At 48.7% G+C, this 27,785-nt stretch overlaps 2 protein-coding genes across 14 annotated transcripts in view; one reads left to right on the top strand and one right to left on the bottom strand.

Moving 5' to 3' along the window:
- Window positions 1-27,097, top strand: ACP6 (acid phosphatase 6, lysophosphatidic). Of its 5 annotated transcripts, XM_032681114.1 has the most exons (11): window positions 1-215; window positions 1,639-1,770; window positions 1,864-1,994; window positions 2,642-2,721; window positions 3,479-3,566; window positions 5,013-5,145; window positions 5,861-5,961; window positions 7,301-7,396; window positions 7,591-7,764; window positions 20,919-20,933; window positions 27,085-27,097. In XM_032681114.1, the coding sequence occupies exons 1-11, from the start codon at window positions 33-35 to the stop codon at window positions 27,086-27,088; spliced, it is 1,137 nt and encodes a 378-aa protein (XP_032537005.1). In that variant the 5' UTR covers window positions 1-32; the 3' UTR covers window positions 27,089-27,097. The 5 variants fall into 5 exon arrangements, with proteins under 5 accessions (XP_032537005.1, XP_032537004.1, XP_032537003.1 ...); XM_032681113.1 differs by lacking the exons at window positions 20,919-20,933; window positions 27,085-27,097 and adding an exon at window positions 7,868-8,065 and having other exon boundaries at window positions 1,642-1,770; window positions 7,591-7,756; XM_032681112.1 differs by lacking the exons at window positions 20,919-20,933; window positions 27,085-27,097 and adding an exon at window positions 7,868-8,065 and having other exon boundaries at window positions 7,591-7,756.
- The window catches only part of BCL9 (BCL9 transcription coactivator), a 32,175-nt gene continuing 17,881 nt past the window's right edge, over window positions 13,492-27,785 (bottom strand). For 7 of the 9 annotated variants that reach the window (XM_032681106.1, XM_032681108.1, XM_032681105.1 and 4 more), the window contains 7 exons: window positions 25,312-25,618; window positions 23,437-23,750; window positions 22,343-22,532; window positions 21,783-21,882; window positions 19,143-21,372; window positions 17,049-17,309; window positions 14,423-15,699 (listed from right to left, as the gene is read on the bottom strand). In XM_032681106.1, the coding sequence (XP_032536997.1) occupies window positions 14,582-15,699; window positions 17,049-17,309; window positions 19,143-21,372; window positions 21,783-21,882; window positions 22,343-22,532; window positions 23,437-23,750; window positions 25,312-25,364 (4,266 nt within the window). In that variant the 5' untranslated portion in view covers window positions 25,365-25,618 and the 3' untranslated portion in view covers window positions 14,423-14,581. Of the gene's footprint in view, window positions 15,700-17,048; window positions 17,310-19,142; window positions 21,373-21,782; window positions 21,883-22,342; window positions 22,533-23,436; window positions 23,819-25,311; window positions 25,619-27,785 lie in introns of those variants that run through there. The other 2 variants (XM_032681111.1, XM_032681102.1) reach the window with 2 other exon arrangements.

Genomic DNA, 27,785 nt, shown 5'->3' with positions numbered 1-27,785 from the left:
CCCGCCGGCCCCCGCGCCCCGGCCGTGCCGCCATGGGCTGGGGGTCGCGGCTGGTCGTGCTGGGCGGCCTGGCCGCCTGGGCGCAGCGGCGGCGGGCGGCGGCGGCGGCGGGCCGGGATGGCGGCGAGCGGGGGGAGCTGGAGCTGAGGCTGGTGCAGGTGGTGTTCCGGCACGGGGCGCGCACCCCGCTGCAGCCGCTGCCGGGGGCCGCGATGGTGAGCACGGCACGGCTCGGGGCCGGGACGGGGCGGGACGGGGGCGGCGGTGGGTGCCCCGCGGCGGAGCTGCTGCCTTTGCTTCCCTGATGGCAACCCGGTGGTTTAGGTTTTGTTTTCCCCTTTCCCGAGGGGAATCGATAAATTTACTCCCCTCGGAGTAAACGTGGGGGGGGAAACGTGGGAATTTGGGAGCGTGGACCCCCGTGCATCCCGACAGGCTTGGGGAAGCGGCCTTCTCCGCCTTGGAAAGCGGCCTAGCGGGGAAGGGCCTGGGGGTGCTGGTCCACAGCAGCGGGACATGAGCCAGCAGTGTGCCCAGGGGGCCAAGAAGGCCAGTGGCATCCTGGCCTGTACCAGGAATACTGTGGCCAGCAGGATCAGGGCAGTGATTGTCCCCCTGTACTCGGCACTGCTGAGGCCGCACCTCGAGTGCTGTGCCCAGTTCTGGGTCCCTCACTCCAGGAAAGACACTGAGGTGCTGGAGCGTGTCCAGAGAAGGGCAGTGGAGCTGGGGAAGGGTCTGGAGCACGAGTCCTGTGAGGAGCAGCTGAGGGAGCTGGGGGTGTTTAACCTGGAGAAAAGGAGGCTCAGGAGTGACCTGATCACTTTCTCCATCTCTCTGAAAGGAGGTTGTAGCCAGGTGGGGTCGGGCTCTTCTCCCAGGCAACTTGGACAAGAGGAAATGGCCTCAAGTTATGGCAGGGGAGGACTGGGTTGGACATAAGGAGGAATTTCCTGATGGAAAGGGTGATTACACATTTGAACAGACTGGTCCCTGCAGGTGCTTAAGGATAGACTGGTTGTGGCACTTAGTGGAATGGTCGAGTTGCCGTGGTAGTGTTCGATCATAGGTTGGACTTAATGATCTCAGAGGTCTTTTCCAACCTAACTGATTCTGTGAACAACTGCTTCGGCTGCCGGGAGCCCTCAGGGGCAGGATGCAGGGATGGGGCTGCAGTGGGGATAACACTCAGTACTGCAGTGCCCATGGACTTTGCTCCAGGGCTGAGCACCCACCTTCGAGATAGTGCTTGGCATATGTGCGGCTCCTGCCTTGGTTTTACCACAACTGATACGACTCTCCCAGCCTCCACTGAGGCAGCCTCGGGAGCTGGCAGGTGTTAGTTCAGGTAGTTTGCTACAGCAGCTTTTCAGTGTGCAACAATGAGCAGCAACTGTGATTTCCTACAGATCTTTCTCCTGTAAGGGGAGGAAAGCAAGTACTGCATTTCCTGCAGATCAGATCTGCAAATCCAGAGCGCAGCACTGCTCTCATTTCTCTATGAGCTGTCTGAAGAGATCTCTGTGGCAAGGCAGCACAGCATAACACTCCAGCATTGGTTTAACGCTCTTAAAAGCCCTTGGTGTAATGCTCTTGAAAGTTTTCCACTGAAGCACTGCTTGTTTGTTTGCTTTGAAGCAGGTGGAATGGCATCCCACTCTTATAGATGTACCTGCTAAGACTAAGTTTGATTACAAGGTGACTAACCTAAATGGAGGACCTCAACCCTACTCACCCCTTGAGGAGCAATACAAAAAGACCACATTCAAGGTGAGGCTCTCTTTCCCGGTGGGTTCGTGTTCCCTCTGTAGACTTGTTTGTTTCCATAGTCCACTGGAGACCCTTCCTGTTCTTTGCTCTTAGGGTGGTGCCATTGCAGGACAGCTGACAACACTGGGCATGCAGCAGACATATGCCCTGGGGGAAAGGCTGAGGAGAAGCTATGTGGAAGAAGCCAACTTTCTTTCACCAACATTTAAGCCTGCTGAGGTCTTGTGAGTCTCTCAGTTCCCTCCTTGGCCTTCTCTTGCTTCCTCTCTCCTAACAAGTAGCCCTGTGCTAGGGAAACTCTCTGACTAGCATACCCTTCTCCACCCCACAGCAGACTGGCTGGCCCCTGAGCCTTCATCTTTGCTCAGCCTGTAGAGCCTGGTACTAAAACTCTCTCGTGACACAAAGCATCCAATTCCCCAGCAGTGTTGAGAGTGATGCCAGGGACAGGTTCATCTCATCCAGGTTTAGCCACTGGCAGTGGTCTTATGCATCTTTATGGTTAATAAAAGAGAAACAGGCATTTCTGGAGCACAGTTGAACTCACTGTAAACAGCTGAAGTTCAGGGAGATGAAGCAACCCCTGGTTGCTCACCTCACTAATGCTGGGAGTGTCTGGCTTAGGGTGAGATTAAAGTTACACCAGAGAAGTGCCAGTTTGTTATCTCCACTATTTCTGAAGGGAAGTTAAAGGGCAGTTCAGATGTAGGTGTCTACTTAAGATAGCTACAGTGACAAAAGATGAATCCCACCACGGGTTTCCAAGTCACAGTGGAAGCAGAACCCTCAGTTCCAGCCAGCCCTCCCCAGCTGCAGCCGTGCTGATGGGAAGGAGAAGATGCCACTTCACGAACTGCTTTCTCTCTTTCAGCATCCGTTCCACTAATATTTTCCGGAACCTGGAGTCCACACGGTGCGTGCTGGCTGGGCTGTACCAACAGCAGAAAGAAGGTTGGGGAGACTTCTGAACAGTGCCTTCCTTTCTTTGCTCAGTCTTCCCTAGATGCACGCATCTTGCGCACCCCAGCTCTCCCTGGCTCCTAGTTGTTTACTTCTTCCCCGGTTCCTTGCACTTGGCCCCCTTTCCCATACTCTCCTGGCTCTTTGGGTTCTTCACCAGCTTGTCACTTCCTTGCTCTCTTTGCGTGTCTTTTCTGCTGCGGTTTCAGACCTGCTGGGGCAGCAAGAGGGCAAAAAGTTCTAGGTGCAGTGTTCATGAGATGCACATCTGAAAACGGTTTCTCAGAGAAACCTGAGTATCTTGGCCAAGATCCTTCACAGGTTCAGTATCTGGAGTAACTTCCACCTGTATCTTACAGTTGGTAACTACTTGTATGCCCTAGAAATACGCTCTGCATTTTGAAGATCTCACCTCTGCTCCTTCCATATTCAGTTCCGCAAACAAGCCCAAGTGACTTGGCAGAGCTCCTTACACCTGATGACACAGAGACTTAATTTCTGGCACTTACAAACACTAAGAAAAACGAGCACACAATTAGAAAGCTTTTCGAGGTTCACAGCAGGCATCCCTGTGGAATTCAAGTTCACAGAAACAAGCACAGGGGCTTGTGTTGCAAGTGATGCCTGGGGGGGGAAACTGCTAGTTGACAACAATGCACTTGAGCACAAGGGCTGTGAAAGGGATTAAAGGGGTCCAAAGAAACGCAGATGCACTGCTGATCACAGGAACTTCCTCCTCGTTCCACAGGATCTGTGGTCATTGTCACTGATGAAGCCAGCTCTGAAATACTCTACCCCAACACGCACAACTGCCAGCGCCTGAAATGCTTGACCAGGTAATTGCCGGCGATACCTCCCCGTATGATTTCACTTCTGTCTCAGTTCAGCAGCAGTAATTTAGAACAGCACGTTTTCTTCCCATTTCCCAGTTTCTTCCCCTGCCACTTACAGTTCTTTGGGAATGCTTAGGTAGTTGTATAAAACACTTGGTGAAGCGGAGTTACACACCAAGCAGTGGCACCAGAAGAAAATAAAGTAGAGACTTTTTCTTGAAAGACCAATTTAATTTAGTCTGTGTCTAGCAAACGCTCATTACTAGCTAATGTACAGCTAGTCTGTGGCATTGCTGCAGGGCAGAATTAATGTCATCTACATTCCTTAACAAGCCTTGCAAGTGTGAACATATTGGGCCTCCTTTTTATATTCAGCTTCTGGTTTGGGAGTTATTTAAACATTCCGGTCACATTTATACCTTGAAGAAACTGAAATATACCCAGCCTTGATACACTTAACAAAGACTAATGAAGTAAAATAAGGAACATCCTACACAGAAAGAACACTCATGTTTGCAGAGTCAAGTACTCTAAAATGCCTCTGCCAGGTTGGGCATGGGGTGGAAACTGAACAAGAGAGGCAGATGTATTACAGCTTGCCTGGATTATCCATTACCATATTTTTGTCCAAAATTCAGGAGTTGTCAGAATTCACTTGCAAAAGCTCACTATATAATGCTTGACTCTGCGGGCAAAGGATTGTTCTAGACAGTGGTGAGGTGACAGCCCACAGAACCAGTACATTCAGCCTCCTCGAGTAACATCAGCTGTCCAAAAAGAAGGTAAACTGCAGGGTCCTCTGCTCTCTGCCCACTAACTGAGCACATTTGGGGACCATGTCAAGGTAGACTTTTTGAGCTGCAGTAAGAAGCACTGCCTCAGCTTACAGGCTACCTAGGAAATACACAGCCAGCATGGGTATTCTCAGCTAAATTTTTTTAAATACAATTTAAAACAGCGTAAAGATGCAAATGGCTTCTAACAAAGCAAAAGGTGAATTTAAGCTGCAAGTGAGTTATCTAGGTGTTCCCTTTTTCCCACACCACACAGCGATCAGTTCAAAGCTTCTACCCTTTCCTCTTTCACGAGGCAGTTAAAGGCTGCTCCCTGAAGACACAGACATGTACAGTTCCAGTATGACCAGATCTCTTAACTGATACACAGCCCTTGCTTATGGGAACCACTTCTGAGGTGTTCACATTTTAATTTTTCCCCCTGCCTCTGTGAGAGCAGAGAGCCAGCTCTGATCCTTGACATCTGGATACATTATCTGTCCTTCCTGCAACTCAAGACTCCCAACATCAGGAGTCCTTCAGTATACTGCAGTGCTTCTCTTCTACCCCTCACTGATGTGAGACAGCTCCACAGGGCTGGGTCAGAAAAGCCTGACAGAAAAGATAGGAAGCCTGAGTGTGTGACAAGTTTTTGGTTTTCTTAATTCCCTTGCAGGCAGAAGTGTAAGGATGCTCTGGATCAGCCAGGTATCTCTGATGACTTGAAAAAAATTAAGAAGATGATGGGTATTGATGGTGATGAGTCTGTGGATTTTTTTGTCCTCCTCGATAACATTTTTGCTGAGCAGGTGAGCCAAACAGTTCTGTTGCACTGTCACAGGAAGAACATCCCCTTACCATGCACAGGGAGGAAATCACAGAGTGCCAACACCCATGGATAGCAACGGGTACCCACCCCAGTACCTTTCTATGCAATCCAGAAAGTTTATAGGAATAGCATGGCCTTTTTAAAAAGCAAGATGTGGAGTCAGCCTTGCTGTAGGAGGGATGAAGACTCGTCTCCAGTATTTATGGTCTTACCTGGAAATCTAGTATTTCTTTCAACTGCAATACAGAGCTAAGAGAGCAGCTGGGCCTGCCTTCCCCCATTTACAAAGTGCTTTCCCTTTTTTGGCACTCAGCACCTGACAGTCCTCCTAATCCTGGTTCCAGCACAGTACCCGTGAGCCAGATTGCTTCTGCTACTGGAAGGAAGCTGGGCATATTTTTACCCCCCTTTAGTACCTCTTTTTTGCTAGGGCTAATGGTAATTGATGTGGCTGCCAGTTGAATGGCCCAATGTGTTACACTCCCTTCACACAGCAGTGTATCAAACATCCATCCTTTCGGTACACAGAGCAAGGCTGTATGTCTAAAACCATCCTAAAAACCCTCAAGTGAATACCACAGTACAGACGGTGGGACGTGAACAGCAGTTTTCTGTGGGCAGTCACCCACGTGTCTTCAGGCTGGGTTCAGAAAGGGTCAAACCCTGTGGCTGTGCTGTGTCTTCTCCCTCCACAGGTGCACAATCTGCCAAGCTCCCCGGTGCTGAAGAAGTTCCAGCAGACGGTCGAGCGCCGATCCGTTGACTCCATGCTCTTCCTTCTGGAAGAAAGTTCAAGGTGATTGCCTGCACCCATGCCTCCAGCCTCAGGGGTTGTCTCACCCAGGGGTGGATGTGCTACACCAGCTTCTGCAGCGGACAGAAGCCCTTTCCAGTCTGCTGCATTCCCCCACCAGAGGCTCCCGCCCGCCTCATGAAGTTTGTGCCTCAGCCATTTCGGTAAAGTCCAGTGCCTTCAGTCAGTAACATGAGCTAGGGAAAAGGAGTCCACACTGAGGAGGCCAAGATGTGGCCTTACCTGCTGTTTTGTTGATAGTCTCTGAGGAGCAGTGCTAAGCCACCGAGGTTTAAGGCCTCAGTTGCCACAGTGTTTAAGTGAACCTGTGTCAAAGGCAAAAGCAGAAGAGAACAGGAAATACTTCCAGCCCAGGCCCCGAGGCTGCACAGCCCTTGCAGATGCACAAGCACAATGTGAATTCCAACTTGGGAAGTTTATCCCAGGGGTGGTACCTGCACAGCTGGGCTGAGAAGTGCTAGTGCCAGCGGAAAAGGTGTTGCCAGGCCCTGCACACAGGTAACTACTTGCAAAAGAATGTGCTGCTACATGCAGTTAATTGCCTCCTGCACAGTTGTTCGTAAAGGTCGGCTGAGTTGCCAGCCTAGCAGTCATCTTCCTTTCAGATTCATTTGCAGCTGCCACATGCACCAGCTCCAACCAGGTGATGGTATAGCACTGCCTTTTCTAGTAGGGTAGTTGCCCTTAGTCTTTTCTTTAACACGTTATTAGAGATCTCAGGTACTGAAAGACTGATTCCCCCCATTCCCACAACACCCAGGAGAGCCAGGCCCACTCATCTTCCATTTCCACTGACATACTCATTTCGGTAGAGGGAGTTTCTTCCCACCAGAAGTTGTATAAAAATCATCTCTTTGTTCAGTACAAGGATAAAAACTAATTTATAAATTATTATTATTATAATGGATAGCCACCACCTTCTTGAATCCTGCCCCTCCCCAACAAAGACCTCAGCCACTTCAGTTGCTGGTTTGCAGTCAGCTACTGTCATCTTCCCTAGCTGAAACCCATGCGTCCAAAAATCACAACCAGGGAAACAAAACAGTGTAGAAAACAAGCAATGAGCTTCCAGATTTCCCTTTGTGTGGGCCACGCCTCATGATACTGCTTGCTAACAACTCTCCCCTCCCAATCTGCAATCACATTAGAGTGGTGACTACACAACCTCTGAACTAAAAATTAACCATGTTAATTGCCCTGAACAGTTTGCAGCTACACTCCACACGTTATCAATTTATAATAGAAAAGAGGTTCCCAGGTGTTCATATGCAATTGTTTGAAAGTTTAAAAACCAATAGATTTGTTTCTGCTTCTTTTCTAGAGAAGTTATTAAGATGAGTGTTGGTCTCCTCCTCAGTGCCTTACAGAAGAACATTAAAGCAGCAATAAATCCCTCGACTCCATCTGAGAAGGCCAGGTACAGGGCAAAACTCCAACTGGTATAAAATTCTGACTTGATGTCAGCGTGAACCTGGTTCAGAAAGATACTGAATGTGTGGGATAATGAGAATGAGTGCTCATCTGCTAGAAAAAGCACGAGTGCTACTGGCTCTCCATGGAGGAACACAGCTGAGACATTCTGTGTTTGGTTTTGGGTTTTTTTTTTTCCAGAAAGCTCATCCTCTACGCTTCTCATGATTCTGCTCTTATACCTCTCCTGTTGGCACTGGGCACCTTTGACCGCAGGTGGCCACCTTATGCTGCAGATGTGACCCTGGAGCTGTACCAGCACCGTCGGTCCAAAGAGTGGTTCGTTCGCGTGTCTTACCGTGGAGAGGTAAGATCGTAAAGATCTTGGGCTTTTGGATTTACCATGCAGCAAAAAAAACCAAAAACAACAGCTTTGGCAACCCACAAAATCCGTGATTCTGTCTCTTTGCTTTTGCAGGAGAAAGTGGTGAGAGGATGTAAAGCAGGTCTCTGCCCACTTGAAGAATTTCTAAAAGCTCTTTCACAGTATTCGGTCAGTCCACAGGAGTACAATAACCTGTGCTCCAAAACATAGGGGAATCAGCAAACTGACCGATGATTAAGCTGTTTTAAATTAAAATTATTTTATTGCCACAATCTTTGACTGTTTTTCTTTATATTCTTGCCAGCCTTCCCTATTCCAGAGGCATTTTAGATGAGGGGACTTTTTCCTACCAGACACAGGGTGGCACAGTGTCACTTCACACTGTTAGCAGCAAGATGAAAGAAGCCACGTGACAGAATGGCTCAAGTTCACTTCTGAGGTAGCCACACAAAAGCACAGAGAGGCTGAAACAGCAAGGGACACAACAGACCATTTCAAATTGTCCTGCTGCTTCAGGAATACGAGAGAAAACATACCTCTTCCTGTATGCTGGGACTGTGGGATGAAGCCCAGCAGCGTGCTGTGTGCTACCAGACTTGAAAGCTTTGACATAACAATTGATTTTATGTTTGCCAAACTGCAGAAGCCATTGTGCCTTTCCCTTTTTTTTGGTCATGTTGGAGGGTTGCTCTCTGCAGACAGATGAACCAAGCAAATCGTGTAGCACTGATCCACCCCATCTTCTTGAGGGCATTCTTGTGCACAAAAAACATCTCCAATGGGACAGCAGGCCTCCAAACCTCCTCCCTGCACTCCTGTAATTATGGAAATTCTGCTCTGCACATGCAGAACAACCACAGTGGGCCAAGTACAAGAACACACACTCTTGGTGAACTCTGCTTAATATGCTTTAAACAAGGAAGTCAGGGGAGCTGCTGTCGAGTTCAGCTTTGGGCAGCATTGCATCTATTTTGCACTTGCTGAAAGAGGAATACAACAGAATAGCCAGCAGAAGTACTTCTAGCTGAGATGATGACACTGTCTCCTGTAAGGCAATACTAGGGATCACTAGGTTGCCAAAATCGTAAAATGGTTTGGGTTGGAAGGGATCTTAAAGATCACCTAGTTCCAACCCCCTGCCATGGGTGCCACCTGATCCACCCTGCCATCTGATCCACTAGATCAGATTGCCCAGAGCTCCATCCAGCATGGCCTTGAACACTTCCAGGGATGAGGCAACCTGTTCCAGTCCCTCACCATCCCCACAGTAAAGAATTCTTCCTAATATCTAGCTTACATGTCTCCTCTTTTAGTTTAAAACCGTTCCCCCTTGTCCTATCACTATCTGCCCATGTAAAAAGTCACTCTCCCTCTTTTTTATAAGCCCCGTTTAGGGGCTTTATCAACATCACTGACAAAGATTTCAGTTTTTCAATCAGTAAATAAAACTTGGATCCTGACCTACTTTCTTTGGCATAGGTAAAGGCTAAAATAGGGGGACCACTGATTGAAATGGCCCTGCAATTTTGGTTCTGCGTTACCCCTTCCCACTTAGTGAAGGCAGACTGCAGTGATGTTAATGTAATCATTGACAGATATGTGACTGGAGGCACTACAGCACCTTTTCCCCGAGAAGCGTGGGCTGAATTTACCTCTACTCTTTCATTAGCCTGCCCCCACCACAATTACATGTTGACACCACGCACAGTGAACAGAATAATTTGAATACTTAAATACATTGCTGGAGGTCTCACTGAACTGCCATTAGAAGCTGTCAAAAAAAAGCAAACAAAACATTGTTATTTTCCATCAAGTTTTTTTACACAGCCTAAAACCATAATGCCATTATAATAAAAATCAATGGCCCTACCCTTGCTTTAAGAACGGTGTGTTCTGCTCTAATCAGGCTCTCTCTTATGCACAGTTTCAAGTGTTTGGACAACAGTGATGAAAATATTAGGCAATATGATGGCAAGTTATTTCCAAGGCACGGACTGCTTAGAAAAAGGCATCTAGAAGCTTTGGCCATACCAGTGAACAAAGGGGGAATTCACACACCTTCTGTTAAAATATAACTAGGAGCATCTCCCAGCAAAACTGAGCAGCAACCAGGTTAAAAACTGCAACACAGCCAAGACCCACAGCACCCGGCATCGCCAGTTGTCCTAGTGCAGGTAAGATTGTTACAGGACACTGCATTCACACTGTTAAAATACTCCTATCACTCTAGGCAGAGTAACATACATTTCAGTGACAGCAGAAGACCTCAGGAAAGCACGCCAGCTCCCTGGCAGTGGCTAGGAAGAAGGCGCTGCTGGGAACAGGCTGCTTCATTGCTGTCTCTGTTACAGAGTTTCTGCAGTGCTCTCTCTGCCCTGCTCCAGCCTTACCCTTCCCCTCAGTGTGGGAGTGGCTGGGCCGTGCATTGGTCCATCCCACTGAGCAATTCCACGGTAGTTGTGGCCCACAGCATGTAAGAGGATTTATTTCTGACCACAACTAGTGTAAATAATCATTTCAGAACAGGATTGGTTGGACAGCGTGGAAGAGTTTTAATACCAAAGGGCACAGGTGAGTGGGAAGTGCTGAACTGCCAACATGGCATGGAAAAGCTGAGGCATTTCTGAGAACGTGGAATAAAAATTCCCAGAAATCAACTATTTCCCAGTATCCCAGAAAAAAAAAAAAAAACACGCATCGCTTTTTTTTCCTGCATCATTAACCATTTTTAGGTTAAGAATTGCTACCCACGGACACAGTGAAGTACACTCTGCTAAACACAGGCCTGTATCAAACACGGATCATTTCTCCTCGAGGAGAATCACAGCAGGGAACGGGTTTCAGCCAGCAGCCCGCACGAGGAAAGCATTCACCATCACAGTGCAGAAGGGCACCGCCAACGAGACGAAGCCTTTCCTGCGATCCGAGTGAAAACCAGCATAGCAGACAGGCAGCGTATCGAGCTCCACAAAATTAAGCCCTGCATATACTGTTGTATTTGCAATAGTCCCAACGGTCTGGCACAAAAAATGCTGCATTGCAACTCACCCCTCGGGAAGAGTCGGGCACCCCCACATCTACTCTGAGTCGGGACACGTGTATTGTACCAGAAGCACCACCAGCACTGGAATCCCAGCCAAGAGTGCTGCAGATTAGATCCCCACGAACTGGTCTGTCTTCCGAAATTCGACCCATTAGGCACCACTAGGAGGTCAGGACTAAACTCTCACAGGGCTGGCTACCTGCTTGTCATCTCCTTTGGTAGATTTAAGCTGGCCCATGACACAGATACAAAGCCTAAGTTTATTTGGACGGTGCTTAAAACTGGCAGCGTGTTTCACAGATGACCTGACTGCAAGTCTACTAATTTAAAACAAACAGATTTCAAATATTTTAAACTTTTGATTTAGCAGGCGCATTACTTCGCGTTTCAGAAGTTCACCATCTGCTGGGTTTACCTTTTAAGTCTCTCCACACTCCGGCTGCGCAGCCATCTGGGATGAGATAATTTGAACAGCAGACTGTTTCCTCCCATGTTACTAGAGAGGAAGAGCAGCCAAGCATGTATGAATAAAGTCTATTTCATTCTTTCAAACAAAGGTGGAGGAGGATGATTTGAAAGTTTAAAAAAAAAAAAAAAAAAAAAGAGAGAGGAGGGGGAGGGGGAGGAGAAGAAAACTAAAAATGGCAACCCCACTTTCCATCTTCAACTGCACCATGACTACCAGAGCTGAGTCAAAGTTACTATTGATAAGCAGGAGAGAACAGAGCCTGACTTACAGGTCCTAAGGTGAATCTGCAAGGCTGGCAGCTAGAAAGCTTTTTCATTTGCAAAGCAAAAAGGGAAGAAGTAGAATCAAAGCAAAACAACGAAGTTCAGTCTACATCTACAGACTGACATTAGCATCTCTTGTCCACCTGCTGGTGCAGAGCAGGCAACATCACCGAGGTTAAGTGCACCTACGTGGACTCAAGAGTGTCCACACCTTCTGCATTTTCTGTAGGAAAAATCTCATTGAGATACCAAATGCCAGCATCATAAGTCAGACAGACACAGAAGGAACTGTAATGACAAAGCATCTATAAAATGTATCCCTTCACTATCCAGTGGCTTTGAAACAGTGAATCCCCTATGCTAATTCTCCTAGAATAAGTCACAGCCACCTCAAATCCTTTGCTATTCAAAACACCTCAACAGGCATAGGAGGCACTGAGAAAGACTGTTACAAAAACCAACCAACCAAACAAAACCCTCTGGGTTATTTCTACAAGAACTTTGCTTTGTTCAACACGGTTAAAAGCAGTCAGGAGTGGTGGCAGGAGTGGCAACACTTAAAAAGGTTGCATTGTGACAATTCCCGTGCAAGGTCCTCAAAAGGAGCTGTGCAACCACTTAAGGAAGAGGTAATTCCACTCTACAGAAATAACACTTACTGTGTCATTGTCAGCTCCTTCTAAAATCTTGACAAGCCCATGCTTCAGGCACGCTGCCTGTCTTGTCAGAGGGAAGCACCACAACACACATCCTACACTTTGTCAAAAGAGTAATTCTCACCCAAAATCATCGTAAATTTGCGTGACAGCACAAAGGTGAATTTGGAAGCAGGCAACAGAAGGCTCTGAGGCTTGCGTGCCCAGCCAGCAGTGCAGGGCTCCACTCATTTTATAACACCAGCAACAAAAGTTTGGTAAATTGGCCACCGAGAGGAATTCTTTTTCCAACCTGTTAAGTGAACTCTAAACCCATTTAACTCTAAAAAATTCTTACACACGATCATGTTAAAAATACTCATTCCCCACGTGACGTTTCACACTAATGGCCAGCCCTCGGAGGAAACTACTCCTTGAAACAATTTCAAGTAGTGGCAAGTGGAAGGAAGAACAGATTACACACTCCATATACAGCGCTGGGGGACCAGAGAACAGACAGCCACAGAGCCCACGCCCTGCCCTGCAGATCCACATCTGGCTCATCCTGGTCTTCTCCAGGAGCAAATCTCAACTCCCAGTCCAGGTTTTGTCATCCAGCCTTTCACTCCTCATAGGCAAGACCATAAAACCTTCTTTCTGAAATCATCTCAAAAGGCAAGTTTGAAAAGACAGGGGATTAGGAAGCAATCGATGAGAACTGCAGCAAAGCAACAATTTACTCAGCAGGGTTGTCTTGATAAAAATCTGCTCGCTGACAATTTCTATCTCACCTCTGTTATTTAAGTTCATCCTTTCCCCACTATCTCAGGCTCTCAGTGCTGGCAGTCAGAGAGCTGACCCAATCCAAAGCCCCCAGAGGGACGCACAGTCCCAGTGCCCTCCATAGCACTGGACTCCAGGGCTCAGCAGACAGACACTGCTGTGCTTAGGGAGAGCTCAAAACCTTGTACATACCTTGTAGTGCTGCAAACACTCCCCGTGAGGAAGTGACGGAGACAACAAGTTTCATCTATTCCTTGACCCTCAACAAATTGAGGAAGTCTGTAACTATTGTCCCTGGGGTGTTCTGAAATAAGACCTCTCTCCAAGAGGAAACGAGCTCAGGATTAAGTGAACAGAACTGCCCTGCAAGCAGCACGCAGCTGCCTACAGACCAGACTTTTAGGAGCTGCCAAAGCCACCTGGCCTCTTAAGTCTCACCGTGATCATAAGGAAGAGCAAACAGTCATCTGGCCAGCTGTTTGATGTCCACAGAAAGAACTGGGCTGGATAAAGAAGACAGTTCATTTTTGTAAGAAACAATATATTTTATTTTTCTGACACCACAGCCCTGGCGAGTGGTTTTGTACCAAATTTAATGGAGGTTACACAGAACGTTTTACGCTGGGGAGGAAAAAAAAAAAATAACCACAAAAAAAAAATCCTGGGTAACTTTTAGTGTCTGTTCCACTCCCACATTAATAAAATCACTTGGGGTTTCTAAGAAAAGGAGAATAGGAAACAGTGAGAGAGACTACTGTAGGATGTAACAGTGTCCAAGTCCAGCCCCTTCCTAGAAGTGGGAAGAGTCCCCACGTGAGGAGAGGCTCTCCTAGATTTACTCCCCAAAATAACACAATGTATTGCAGCTGCCATAGGAGGAGACAGAAGGGGACGGAGAGAGAGAAGCCTATTTAATAAAGAGTGGGAGGGAGAGACAGAAGGTGCTGGACAGCACGCCATAATTTGAAAAATATGTCCTTAACTTATTATTTATTTCTTTTAAAAGATTCCCCTCACTGAACTTAAGTTCCTTTTTGTGCTTTTCATTAATACTCTGCTCTGAGGTCGTAGTTTGGTTTTTCTATACATTGGGTGTTGAAGGAAAATAGTCCGAAGTTCTGAAGATGGATTCTCCACCTAGAGTAAACAGCCTAGAATCCCATTCTCCTCTCACCCCAAAGACTAAAAGTCTCTGCTAAAATCCCTTTTACAATATAGTACAGTACACAAAAAACCCCAAAAATAACCGAGAGTCCTGGGAGAAGCCAGTCCGAAGGACGTAAACATACAGAGAATGGTGCAACTTGTGACAAATGGCAATTCTCAAAATACAGCTACAGATTCTCAAAGCAGGTGCCGTCACGGGATACCCAAGTCCACAAAAATAATTTTTAAAAAATAAATCTTAAAAAAAAAACAACCTGTTTAAATGAATAATTTTTTTTTTTTTTTTTTCTCAGGTAATTCCATACATTCGAGATTTCCCAAAGCGTCCTCTGGTCTCTTTTCACCTATTGCATGGCCAAACTGTACTCCTGAAGCTCCCAAAAAAGCCCTCAGGACTTGGAATCTCATCTTGACAAGGATCAGAACATCCAGTCTTATGGTAGCAGCTTAAAACATCATGTTCCCTGGGTTTCCAGGGCCTTGGCTAAATCCTCCCATGCCAACGTCAGCAGCCATACCTCGGGGCCTCATCTGGGGGGGAATCATGATGTTTTGTTGGGGTCCCATCATGCCCTGCATTGACATCATCATCCCGGGCGACCCCACGGGGCCCGGGTGGCTGTACAGCCCCGCGGGGGCTCGGTCCTTGCCCGGGATCATGCCCACGGCGGCCACGGGGTTGCTCATGAGGGCGGGCTGGCCGGGCATGGCCGGCTGTGCTGGTGACATCATGCGGTGGTGCGGCCCCATCATGCCCTGCTGCAGGAAGGCCGGCGGCCTCATCGGGTTGTGGCCCGGCATGGACGGAGCCGTCCCGAGGGGGATATCCGGAGTTCCCACCGGCCCGGGGCCCCCCATGCCAGGCAACGTTAGTCCCATCCTCGGGGTCTGCTCTCCTATCATCCCCTGCATGTGGGAGAAGCCGGGCCCGGGACCCTGCGGCTGCTTGCGGCCCGGCACCTCCCCACGAGGGAAATACTGTAGTGTCTGGCTGGGCTTCTCCGACGGGATAATCCTGGACAGGTCAAACTCGGGTATTCCCGTGGCTCCAGGGCGGATCACCTCCTGCAGCTCTGGATCAGTGAAAACCGAAGGCATATTGTTTCCAAGAACAGTGAAGGAGTCTGGACCGCCAGGGCCTCCAGTCTTGCAAAGTGCTGGATCTGTCGAACTTTGGGGCAGGTTGGTAGGACGCCCCAGAGGTCCTTCTCCGTGGAAGCCCATTCCCGCTGGGAAGTTGCCTTGTCCACCGCTGGGCCCGTTGTGTGGAAATGGCACCTGCTGTGGAGGGGACTGTACGGGAGGGAACCCCTGTGGGAAGCCCAGGCGTCCTTGAGGTACCATTGGAGACTCCTGGGAACCGTGCCCCATCATTGGGTTGTGTGACATCAGGCCGGGTCCCACGGGGACCCCATGAGGAGGTATATTGGGTCCCATAGCATTTGGAGAGGGCATCTGGTTGTTATGGGAAAGAGGCTGGGTCATTCCCATTGGGCTAAGGGTTGGCATTGGACCCACTGGGTTTGGACCTGAAATTCGAGGATTCTGAGAATTAATGCCCATTCCTAGGGAAGAAATAAGGAATCACGTTTAGACAGCAGCCAGTAATAATCAATAAAGCTATCAGAGAGCTTTCTGCAAGGTTATCAAGTCTGCACACACACACCAAAAAAAAAAAAAATCAGCCCGAGTAATAAAACATCAGCCGTGACTCTGAGAAGTGTTATTTTAACCAGAAATTCGATGGCACCTGAATAGCTGCTTCCCTAAGTTTCTCACTGTCCTACGAAACAGTGACTAAAGCCTGCTCCATAAGGAGGATCTCAATCCAACCCACACCTTTACTACCTCCCTGGCAGTCCACATGATGCACAGGCAGTAACAAACGTGTCTGTGACAGATTATCAGCACATGGGCACTTGTCTGCTGGGAAGTGACCGAATCTCCTCTCAAAACTCAAACAGTGATAAATCAGGTAACCCTTGTAAGACTAGGAAGCAGCGATCAATGAGGTTAATGAGTTATCATCATGAACTTATTCAATTAGCCAGCTTCCCCAGATACATTCAGCCACCCCGATCATTACTGCGTGAAACACACACGGGCAAGCTCAGCAAGAACTCATTACCAATTGCCACTCCCATGAAACATCCACCCATTCCTCCTTTCAGCTGTTAATTCAATTGGGTGGAGGGACTACAGCCTGCTTTTGTATTAAACAGGTACCCATGAACATTAAGCTATCAGCAGGGTCTAGATTTCTCATATAAACATGCTCACCCACACGACAGCCCAAAAGGACAATGGGTTATTTTACTTTTCCTTTAAGTCTCTCAGGCAGGGACCCAAACAGTTTCCCCTCAGTCCTGGCTGAGGTCACCTGCCATTACATATTCCCTGTATGGGAAGGTTTATGTTTTCAGAAAGTGCTCCAACACTCTCTTTCATTAAAAAGGCAGTCCACAAAGCTCAGGATTAGACCTGATGATTCAGTGTCAAAAAAAAAAACCAAACCAACCCCAAAAAACCAGTGAAGCTTCTATGACACTGCCTTAAGACAGGGGAGGTATGGTTTCCTCTGGGTAAGAGTCTGACCCTTATTCCCATGAGCAGCCTTCACTCACACAATTAATTCCAGTCTGCCTGAGTGGAAATCTCCCCCATACATAAAGGTTTTCCAGATCAGACAGTTTCTGGACAGAAAAAAAAAAAAACAGTTCCAAGGAGAATTTCCAGCTCTGCATTTCACACAATTGCAACTGCCTTCCTCAAAAACAACACATGGCAATATATTCCCCAAGTTTTTTCCCCCCTCTCACCATCTTCATTTGATGCTTCATTTGAAGCTTCCATAAAAATCACCCTCGCTGTACTGCCTGATGCTTTGTGCTTAATGTTTCTTTGACTTTCTTACCTGGTACACTGTTCATAGGTGGCAAGTTTGGGGAGCGGGCTGGAGGGGAGTCATCATCCGAGCTGGCCACAGTTTTGATGGCATCGTGATAGAGCGGCGTAGAGCTCGGCATGGCAAATTTGGACATCCTGGACATCATAATGGAGAGGGGATTCTGGGAGAGGGTTGGCTCTGGAGGCATTGTGTAAGGACTGCTAGAGGGAAGGTTTCCAGGGAGAGTCACAGGAGCAGACTGGCTGACTGTGGAAGGAGGTGGACCACCTTAGGAAAAAAGGAAAAGACAGAAAGAAAGTTTAATTTTTCATCCTTCTTACTGCTTTCCTTAAATCCAACTCTTTTCCCCTAGAAATCTCAAACACTAGAAATCTTTTTTACTGCAAAACTTTGCATGACTAACGTAATCAATGCCTGTGAAAGGTAACCAGAACAGACCAACTACTGGTCAAGCTGGTTAATATCTGTTATCTTACTGGAAAACACTTCTACTGGAACTATCTTGAGCCTCTACAAATCCACATGAAGAATTACCAGTTTAGTCTGAAAATCTTACTATTCAATTTCCATACACCGAAGACAGACTCAGGTACAGGGGTTAGCCATAGAAATCAAAATCTATAATCGTTTAGTTGTTCCTGCATCCACCAAATGTCAACTGTAATTCCTTTCCCCCTTTCTTTAGGAGGCATCAAGCAAGCACAAAAGACACAGGCAGCACAAGGAAAACTGTGGCAGATATTTCTGACAAACTGCATGAGGAGCTATAACTCTCTGTTTATGTTTCATTACATATTTCATGCATACATATTAGCTGCTTATTCCAGTTAAAGAAGCATTCCCTGTACTTATTATCTTAACATCATCCTTCGCTCTCCCAAAACCAGAAGTAACTGCACTGCCCATCTCTTTTGTTCTTCCACTGATAAATTCCACGAAACCCACACGGCTGTGAAGGAAAGATGCTAAACCGAAGTTGTACTCTCACTGAAAATTCACTGCACGTTCCTCAGCCACTCCCGACCAAAAAAAAGGAAAGTAGAATAGATAACACCAAAATTCTGCAATGCCAAAACACTCATGCTTTGGAAGAGCTGTGTGTAAAAGCACTCATCAAGCAACACTTCACACAGATTGCACAGATTATTCTGGGTTGGAAGGGACCCACAAGGCACAGACAAAAGCACTAGGTTCTGACTTGTAGGCAGCTGGGCTCACACCAGGCCTGGCCTCAGCAGACACTAACACCCAGTCTGCTTTCCCGAGCACAGACCCAGCCCGCAATCCCGGGGTTACCCTTGCCAGCAGCCCCGCAGGCACATCCCAATCCCCATCCCGGTCCCGGCCGCCGCCGCGCCAGTTACCCGCGGCAGCACTAGAGGGCAACGTGGGCAAAGGGCTCCTCTCTCTCTCCCAGCCGGAAGAATTTCCCGGGCGGGAAGGACAGCCCAGAGGGGTGAGTGTGCTGCAGGGTGAGCTCCGGGAAGGTGAGGACAGAGGCATGCCAGCACCTGGAGCCTGAGGTCCCAAGCACGGCACGGCTCGGCACACAACTGAATGCTACGGTGATTAGATCACTCCAGAACCTTTGAAGCCTGAAAAACTGAAGCACAGCTTCCTGTCTGCAGTGTAAACCTGAAAAGCACCGACCACACCTGAACCATGCCTAGACACAGGGCTGGCTAAGTGTGCTCAGCGTGTCTTTGTAGGAGCTTTTTATTTCAAAGAGTTTTCATAGCATAAGCAGGATCTTCTCCACAAAGCTACGATCACCATGAGCTACAAGAGCCAGACCCCTACAAGGAGAGATTTCTCCCATCAACCCTCTACATCTTTTCACACCTCCTGACCCCATGCTTTTGCTTGTATGTCCTCTGAGTGATCAGCCCTCAGCTGGACACACGGGAGGCACAGTACTCACCCACAAATAGGAGAGGAGGAAAAGCCCTTGCCCTTCACTCACACAGCCCCCCTCAAAGAGGCAAACAGCCATCCAGCCCCTGCCCTGCTGAGAGAACCCTTCTCCCTCCCTTGCTGCACGCGTGGGGTGACCCGACGCGAACCAAAGCACCGGATCCGTCTGCCGGGGGCGGCACTCACCCGACTCCACGTTCCCCAGCATGGCTGGAGAAGACATGGTCAGAGACGCCTTGTGGTTCGGGGGAATCCCGGGGCTCTGCAAAGGAGGCTTTGGAGATGAAGTCCATCCAGGAGAAGGTGCGGGGAGAGACGGAGACTTGAGGTGGACAGGAGAAGCAGCAGCAGACCCCAAGACAGGGGGGGACTTAATGGAGGCAGCAGCGGCTGCGGCAGTGGGGCCCGCGAGCATTCCTGCCAGCTGGGAGGGCGTCTGGGGGGACTTGAGGTTCCCCGAGGGAGACCCCATCATGGGAGACTGGACCTGGCGCATCGTGGGGGACTTCAGGGGGTTGATTCCTGGCGAATGCACCTGACCAGCTGCGGAGATATCCAAGGGCTTGCGGCCGAGGCTGCGCTGCGCGGGGGGAGCAGTGTTGAGGCTATTGGGGTTACTGGTGGGATTGAGAGGTAGTGGCGGCATGTGGCTGAGCCGGTTGTTAGTCCTTTGGTCAGGCCCGATCTGTTCTCTGAGATTCCGGAGACCGACTCCTGGGCCCTGAGACATGGGGAGGAAAGGCCTGGGACCCATGCCATACTCCTGCTGCGGGTGTTCCCCGAACGGCAGCGGCACCATTTTCTGCTGAGAGGAGAGCATCTCCGAGACGCCAGGGCGCAGCTTCATCATCTCTTCCGGCCCGACTCCTGCCTCCCTCAGCTTCTGAGGGACCAGGGGTGGGTTGGAGCCCATGCTGACATTCATGCCCATGTCCCCCTTCATGCTGCCAGGGCCCATCCCAAACTCCAGCTCCCTGCCAGAAGCCATTTGTGGGGGTATTCCTTTTGGGAAGTCCCCCCTGGAAGGGCTCATCGGTCCTTCTACCGGCATGCGAGGGAAGATGGGGTTGTTCCCAGGCTCCATGTGTCTCTGGGAGGGCATCATTCTGTTTATCTCCATGCCGGGCCTGATGCCTTCCATGTTCAGACCAGGAGGAAGGCCCATCTGTTTCTCAGCCAGCTGCTGCTGGTAGAGCTCTTCGGGCAGGCCCTGTGGATTGGGAAACCGCTCCCCTCGGCCAGGGCCACTGAAGACACCCTGGCCAGGAGGGAAGTTTCGGCCGTCTGGGATTTTTGGCACATCATCTGGCCAACTAACTCCCGAAAGCCCAGGCCGTGAGGCGGGATTCGGGACACTGGGGCCCTCCATCTCAGGGTTCATCATTCCTGCAAAACCAGGCAGGCGCATCTGGCTCCCGGGCACGTTGGGGTGAGGGGCCATGCCCCTGGGGGGCAGAGAGTGTGACATGTTCATGCCTTCAGGGAAGGGCTCTGGGCCCCCAGGTCCCCAGCCCTCACCAGGGGTCATCTGGTAGGGAGGAGGAGGACCTCGGACCACCCCACGAGGCCCGTGCTGGTGGACCATCATGTCCTGCAGGGAACACTGCTGCACAACCACCTGCTCTTGCTTTCTCCTCTTCTCCTCGTAGAACTCCTGCTGCAGCTTGAGCCAGGCCACCTGCTCAGGAGTCATATGGTCCAGGTGGTCCGGGCCTATGGGTCCTGACTGGGAGTTCATTGGTGGTGGCCCCATTTCATCTGGGGAAAAAGGCATGTCCCTGTGTCCTTGAGGGCCAAACGGAGCCCCTCCATCTGTCCGAGACCCTGACCCTTTGCCTAAACTTTGGGATTGAGCCATCATAGCCTGTATCGGCCCTTCAGGTTTCTTTTGGGGACCATCCAGCACCCCAGCATTTGGGGGAGGCCCCCCACTTTGCCCTCCAGCAAACTCCTTCTCATCAGGGAAGAGCATGCGCTGTATGTCTCGCAGGGTCTGCAGTGAGCGCTCTCGGTGCTCCAGCTGCTCCTGTGACAGTCCATCTGGATTCTCGCCCAAACTGGATGGGTCCCCACCAGACACCTGCTGGGGAGGACCTTTGGGGTCTGCAGCTGAGCTATTGCTACCTTGGGAAACCGGGCTAACCGCTCGGTTATTGGGGGTCGAACTCTGCCCAAATCCTTCCGTCTGCAACGGGGTAGAGTTGGCAGGGCTGCCCACGGACATCACTTTGCTCTCCACGCTGGGACTGTCCTGATCTATGGGACATGGGGGGCCACTGGATTTGGACACCGGCGCTGACACGGGTGGGGTCGGCTGCATTTTGGCGTTCTGGGGAGGGTTCTGGTCCTGGGCAGCGGGGGGCTGGGGCTGCGGCAGGGGCTTGGGTTCAGTCCGAAGTGCAGTGATCTGGGGGTTCTGCAAGAGAAAGACACACGTTGTCACCTGTTCTTCCTACAGCCCCGGCACACAAGCAGCAGTGCAAACAAAATGCCCAGTCTCCACCCCACCAGCCCAAACTTTGCAGGGAAGGGTGGCCTTCACGCAGCCATTACAGAACGGCACCTGTTTTGCTCAAGGGACTACTGCAGGAACCCCTTTCTTCTGTGCTAGCTCTGCACGAGCAACGGGCTGGAAACACACTACCCGAATACTGCAAGACTCAAACTCTTCTTTGGATGACCCGAGACATTTGCGTGCGGAAGGTCTGAACAAAAACTGTCTTCCTGAAACTTCTTTCAGAGTGTAAATAACCGTCCATCACTCTGAACCACACACAAGCACATTGACCCTTTCCCCTTCCCACCCACACGCAGGTAATTCCCTACCAAGGGTACAGTGTTTCGTTCCGCCTTGCTGTTTGAGATGTTCTGGATGTGAAAGGACACAATGGTTTCCACCTGTCCCTTCAGCACAGCTTCTGCAGCCCTGCAAAGACAGACAGGCAGATGCACATATCCAGTTGAAGCTAAGAATCAGTTTTTTTCAACTGGCCTCCCTCCCCTCTTTCAGCTGGCACAAAGGCAGAAAGACTCAACCACACATATTTCACTCTAGATGAGTAGCAGCAGAAAAATGCTTACATCTACAAACTCATTGGCATTCAGGGTTCATGTCTCACTTTAGCCCATCCTGCACAGATTGCAAAACAACATCTACCACCACTGGCAAGAAACAAATAAAAATCTCCATTCCTCAGAGGAACAAGCAATCATTTCTCAGAGGGAAAAAAAGCAGGGACATTCTCCTCTACAGCCCCTCCAACAATCCCAAAACAAGTAATGAGTTTTTGCTACTTGATGCAGAAAGTGCCCTTGACAGTCTCTTAAAAAGTGAGCACAAACAGAACTCCTGCTCCCTGAAGACATTCAAGCATCTACCTACTTACTTGTTGGCCATCTCAGTAGAAAAGACGTAAACCACTTTGGATGGAGTCTTCTGCCCACTTGCTGGCTCCAAAGTGGCAGTCAGACCATGGGAAGGTGTGGAAGACCTCGGGGCTGAAGCATTTGAAGGAGTCATGGAGTGTGGTGTGTGCTGAGGCTCCTGGGACTTCACATGATCAGCAGAATTGCAGTCTGGAAGGGGAGAAAGAGGAAAAGAAAGGAATTACTACCTTGGGAGTATTTTGGAAACCATTTCTGGAAACCGATCAGAGGTTTTTCTCCTCTGAAATTTCCTGCTTCTTCCTCAAGCAACACGAAAGGCAATTCTCCTATTGCACCATGAATCTTTCCTCCAATGCCACGCTGCCCTTCAGGCACCACTGGTAGAAAGCTCATCTTGTCCCTTTTCAAGGCCTGTGGCAGTTCCCAGAGCTGATCCCTTTGAATTCTCTCATGGCCACACGGAAAAGCAGGAAAATTACACACTAAAATGAACAAACATAAATATGTCTGCTTCCAAGGAGAGTGCTTGTAAAATTTCGCTTCTTTTTTTTTCCCCCCCTTCAGCCACCTTAGCCAGGTGACCCAGCAGATGGACAAAAAAGGAAAGACAGATCACTGCACATCTAGTGTGGTTTTGCACTGCCTCACAGAGGCAACGCTGGAGCCAGGAACAGAACACAGAAATCTCAACTCTCTGGCTTGTGTTACCAGCCAGGGTACTACAGGTTACGTATCTGTGTTGACAAAACAGACTTGCATATTGTTCAAAACCTGTTACAACAGAGCAGTTCCTGAAAGGCCAAAGGCCAGAAGGAAACCAACAGGTTGCATTTGTACTTTCAAATCCTCTGGGGGAGTTTCAGAGTTACAAAGGAACTTTCCCACCAGAGTCAGGCCTGCTCTCTAACAGAGCGGGAACAAGACATTTGCCAATGCCAGCTATGACAACCTTTCCTCTTCCCCTGCTCTCCAGACCTTTAGACTTCGTTGGAGGGAACTCACAGAATCCCAGACAAATAACATTTGCATAGCAATTCTCCATCTCACAGAGAATTCAGACTAATTGTCTGCACACGAATCCTAGCAAGCATACCTTTGATTTCAGGGTCATCATTAGGAGTCCCAGCTTCCCTCTGTTCAAAGGAGTCTGCTGAAATGCTCCTCTCTCTCTTCCCCTTCCCCTTGGCACCATTTCCAGCCCCATTCTTCAGCCCCATGCTCCCACCTGGGCCAGGGAGCACTTTGGGGGTGTGACCTCCACTTTTGGGGTCACAGGGAGAGGGTTGGGATTGGCTGGTGGAGCCCCCTTGTTTGCCTTGGTTGGAAAATTTGGAATCCAGCTGAGGGTTGCCAGACGGGGACATCACTGTAGGGGGGCGGACCATCACCTCCTGCTTTGATTTGGGGCTACAGGGGACAGAGGAGAAAGAAAAAAAAGACAAAAAAAAAAGTGACAAATCACACCATTGATTCATTCAGCCCTGTAGGAACAGATTAGAGTGAAGAAGAAACAACCACTGTCACCTTGCAAGCTAAGACAATTGCTGACACATAAAAAATGCCTGCAAGCTTAGAGTCATGCAGGTGCTTTTCCGAACATGCCCTGAAAGGGTTATTATCCAAGATGGGATCTCATTGCTCAAGAAGGCACCAGGGCAAACCACAGACCTGCCAGATCCCAGAAACTGCTGTCACATGAGGACCCACCTCTGGAGCTTCTGTCAATAAAGACAACGGTTTCTATGTGCACAGAGGAGCGCCTCACACCAAGACCAGCTCAGAGTAAACAAACAAGGCACAATAAAGTTCACCTCACCACTCTCCTGGACCCCAACCACATGCTACAGCTCCGACCAGAGAAGACCCCCACCCCCCTCCCTCGCACCTCCCTATCCAGTTCTACAGGGAGCACAAGGAAAACCCAGCATTGCTGCAGCATTCGTCATACACCGGGGCGAGCTGCCAGGAAAACACAAACCTCTGACCGTGAAAACAATTAAACCAGCTACAACCTGCCTCTGAATAAGGAAAGAGAAGGAAGGATACCATCTCCAAGCACACTCCTGCAAAATGGGGTAGATGGAGCTTCCTTAATTTGCCAAAGCAGACTCAGAGTCTTTCCTTTCTTCTTCCATCCAGCAAATTGCGTCCTAAAAATATTTTGCTCCTCTGGGTTTTACAGACATATTAGCCACCCCTTTCTCCTCACCCTCCACTTACTCCATCGCAATTGGATCTTCTGCATTGTGTTTTCCCATCATCACTATCACTTCCAACAGGCAGTGCTTGCTAGCATCCTCACTCTGGGACTCACACAAGCTGTTTCCTCCTCAGGAAAGACATCTGACTCAGAAGCATTCCCTCTGAAATACTCCTAAGTTCCGGATGACCTCTAGGAGTAAATAATCAAACCCAAGAATGCTGTCAATCAGACCGTTCTAAGTCCCTGGGCGCCACTTTGCTTCCATATTCTTCCCCTTCCAGATTAGTGGAGGAGAGATGCTGACCTGCTGCACTGGCAGGTGACTGATGCAGAGGATCCCAGTGCTCAGCAGATCAGTTCTCCAGGCTGCTCAGGCCAGTAATACAGAGGAAGCATTTTGTGTGAAAATACAGGCAGAGAGACCTTCTGCTGCCCAACTACCCCTCGGGAAACAAATAATTAGAAGAGGAGGAAGTGTGTGGGGGGGGAAAAATCCAAGACAGAAAAAGCATGTTTACTCTCCAACAGCCTGTTCAGGCACCTGATGGGAAGGGAGGAGAGCACATGGAACAGAAAATCCACATCTTTCAGCTCATCCTGAGCCTTGCAAACATGGAGACCCATCAGCAGTGTGCAGCCACTGCTCAGGCACTCAGCAGGTCTGATGGGAGCACGAAGGAGGGCCAGTGGAGCCAACCCAGCAGCACAGCAGGGACGGCAACACGCACCAACCCGGGGCAGCTGAGTGCAGGCTCTTCCCCTTACCTCTGTGTGTTGCCTGACGGGGAGTTCCTCACTTTGGGGTTACTGGAATGCATTGACAGAAATCCTGAGCTCACAGTCTCACACGCACGCAGATGGGCTCTCGTCAAGTTCCCCTGGGGATCGTGCCGCCAGAGGCAGCGTCGAAGCGCTTCCTGCCACCCGCTCCTCTCAGTGCTGGCTGTCTGCTTGCCTTTTTTCTCTTGGCTCCTCGCTGGTTTTGCACTGGGCACTTCCCTCCTGCAGCTCCAGCATTCTCTAGACGCGTGCCTCCTGCCGCCCAGGGGAAGTCTCGCATCTCCAGGGCACCCTGCAAACCACCCCACGAGAAGAGAACAGAAAACCAGTGAGGCACTTCCCGAGCAGACGCGGCTGGTGTGAGGCAGTACACGGCAATTCTTCCCCCACTCCTGAGAAATCACAGGAGAAGAGCTTTCAGGTGGATGGGTATCCATTCAGTTCACAGGCACTGAGGCCATCTTCCCTTTGTCCAAAGCCAATCATTCTGGAGTCAACAAAACAGGGAAGCACCTCGTATCTGAACACTTTGATTCCACATCTGTGCTCAGCTTAAAGACACTTCACAGCAAGTCAGTAGAAAGTCAAAACTGCAAATCCCCAACATGAGTTAGCTATCCAGAATTCCCCTTTGAATGGCTGTAACATGATATTTCTTAAGAACATAAACTCTCCTTACATCTTTTGTCTCCTCGGTCCAATATACCAAGACATATGCTCCATGATGTGTGCTAAGGGTTACAAAAAGGGAGAAAAATAAAATAAAACACCTTCCTGGCCACCTGTAAGCTAATGTGTGATTAGTCTGAGAACACCAGGGGTTGTTTTCACTCATCGTATCTACTTAGAAAGGCCAAAAAGCACTAGAGAAGTACCCATCTAAATTTGCTCAGCAACACTCTACAGACCACTGAGGCTTTTAAAAAATAAAACAAAAAACCAACCCCCCCAAAAAAGACACTTTTTCAGCTTCTTTTTAAGAGACAATATGCATGACATGGGCAACAAGGCACCTAAAACTGTTTCTGGAGGAGTAAACTATTGAACATCACTGCTGACGTGCTTTGGGCTAAATTATTTTGGAACAAATTTCTGTCTTGTTTATGTTTCAACAAAATCTCTCCTGTTCATCTCACCTACTCAGATGCAAATCCACTTAATTTAGAATCTAACCAAGATTTATTGTTAATGTATTAAGCATTGCTAGTTAAATATTATTCAAATGTAAATATTCCCGATATTCCTTCTCAGCACCAAAGAAGTAGTTTCTTCCTGTGTATATCAAATGAAACAAAATAAATCTTACCAGAACGGGAATGTCTTGAATTTTATGAAGAAATTACTGTTCAAAATTGCATTTAAGAAACAAAAATTGCCTTGTTTATGTGCTGACACCAGAAGATTAAGAAACACTCTCTGACCACCTCTGGCCAAGGAGAGTTATCAGCAACTTGTAGTAGTGAGTACCATGGTTTTCCAGTTCCCCAAATTTATATAGTTCTGAGGCTGTGCCATTATACATTTTAGTGACTTCACACTGCTGTACTTTAACATGATAGTGATCCAAACTGCAGCAGTTCCACAAAGCTCTGCATCATCTCCAAAAATTCTCCTCTCCACCACATGCCTCCCTCATGAGCCAGAGAAGTCACCCTGCTCCCCATTCTCACCTCCACTGTGCTGCACAAACCTATTAATACAGGGAATGTTTCTGCAATAAATATCTCATTTTAAACACCTCCCACTAGGCATAATCAGATGAACTCCAGTCTGAGCCACACAATCCAAAGGATCCACATCCTTCTCCAGGACTATTAGCTGGTTATCCCACTGATTTTGAGAGCAATGTTGGCTTTATCCTATCACTATTGTTATTACTATCATGCTACAGTTGGAGCTGGTGCTATACAGACACACTAAAGATGAGAGAGAACCTCTTCACACATATCTAAATTGTATCATCTTTGCATGCAAATTTGGCTCCTACGTCTGTTTTGACAACAAAAGTGAAACATCAACAGCATCCAACCCCGCTTTTCAAGAGATTGATATGTCTGTAAAAGTCAGTGGAACTTGGTGATACTTCAGGGTCCTCACTTGAGCTGAAGGTGTGACTGAAAATACAGTGAATTCCAGGATAAAAACAAAAAGAGGGAAAAAAAAAAGAAAAAAAGCATAACAGCATTAAAGGGAGCAGAGCTTAATGTTTATAGGAGGACATAGATGCCTGCATGATGAACTTAAGTATTCTAGTAGTTTCATCCTCTGCTTTTCCATTTGGATATTTATGCATTATGTTACCTTTTATTACAAGATGAGAATTGCCTCAGACTCCCAGCCTTGCACAGTGCAATGAGAAAACACGAATTGAAGAATCGGGATCACACAGGCTACATGGTATTTCTGACATCAACAAACTTTCAAGTACTTCACCCAGGGTGGTGGAGGGGGGGGGGGGA

Source organism: Chiroxiphia lanceolata, chromosome 2 (assembly GCF_009829145.1).
Source record: "Chiroxiphia lanceolata isolate bChiLan1 chromosome 2, bChiLan1.pri, whole genome shotgun sequence".
In the NCBI taxonomy this organism is placed as follows: Eukaryota; Metazoa; Chordata; class Aves; order Passeriformes; family Pipridae; genus Chiroxiphia; species Chiroxiphia lanceolata.
Note: the sequence above shows the minus strand (reverse complement) of the source record. Positions and strands in the feature narration are given on the sequence as shown.

Coding starts and splice junctions, on each gene's coding strand:
- ACP6 (XM_032681112.1), top strand. CDS start 33: ATGGGCTGGGGGTCGCGGCTGGTCGTGCTGGGCGGCCTGGCCGCCTGG. Junction 2,722..3,478: donor GTACCAACAGCAGAAAGAAG/GTTGGGGAGACT, acceptor CTCGTTCCACAG/GATCTGTGGTCATTGTCACT. Junction 3,567..5,012: donor CGCCTGAAATGCTTGACCAG/GTAATTGCCGGC, acceptor ATTCCCTTGCAG/GCAGAAGTGTAAGGATGCTC.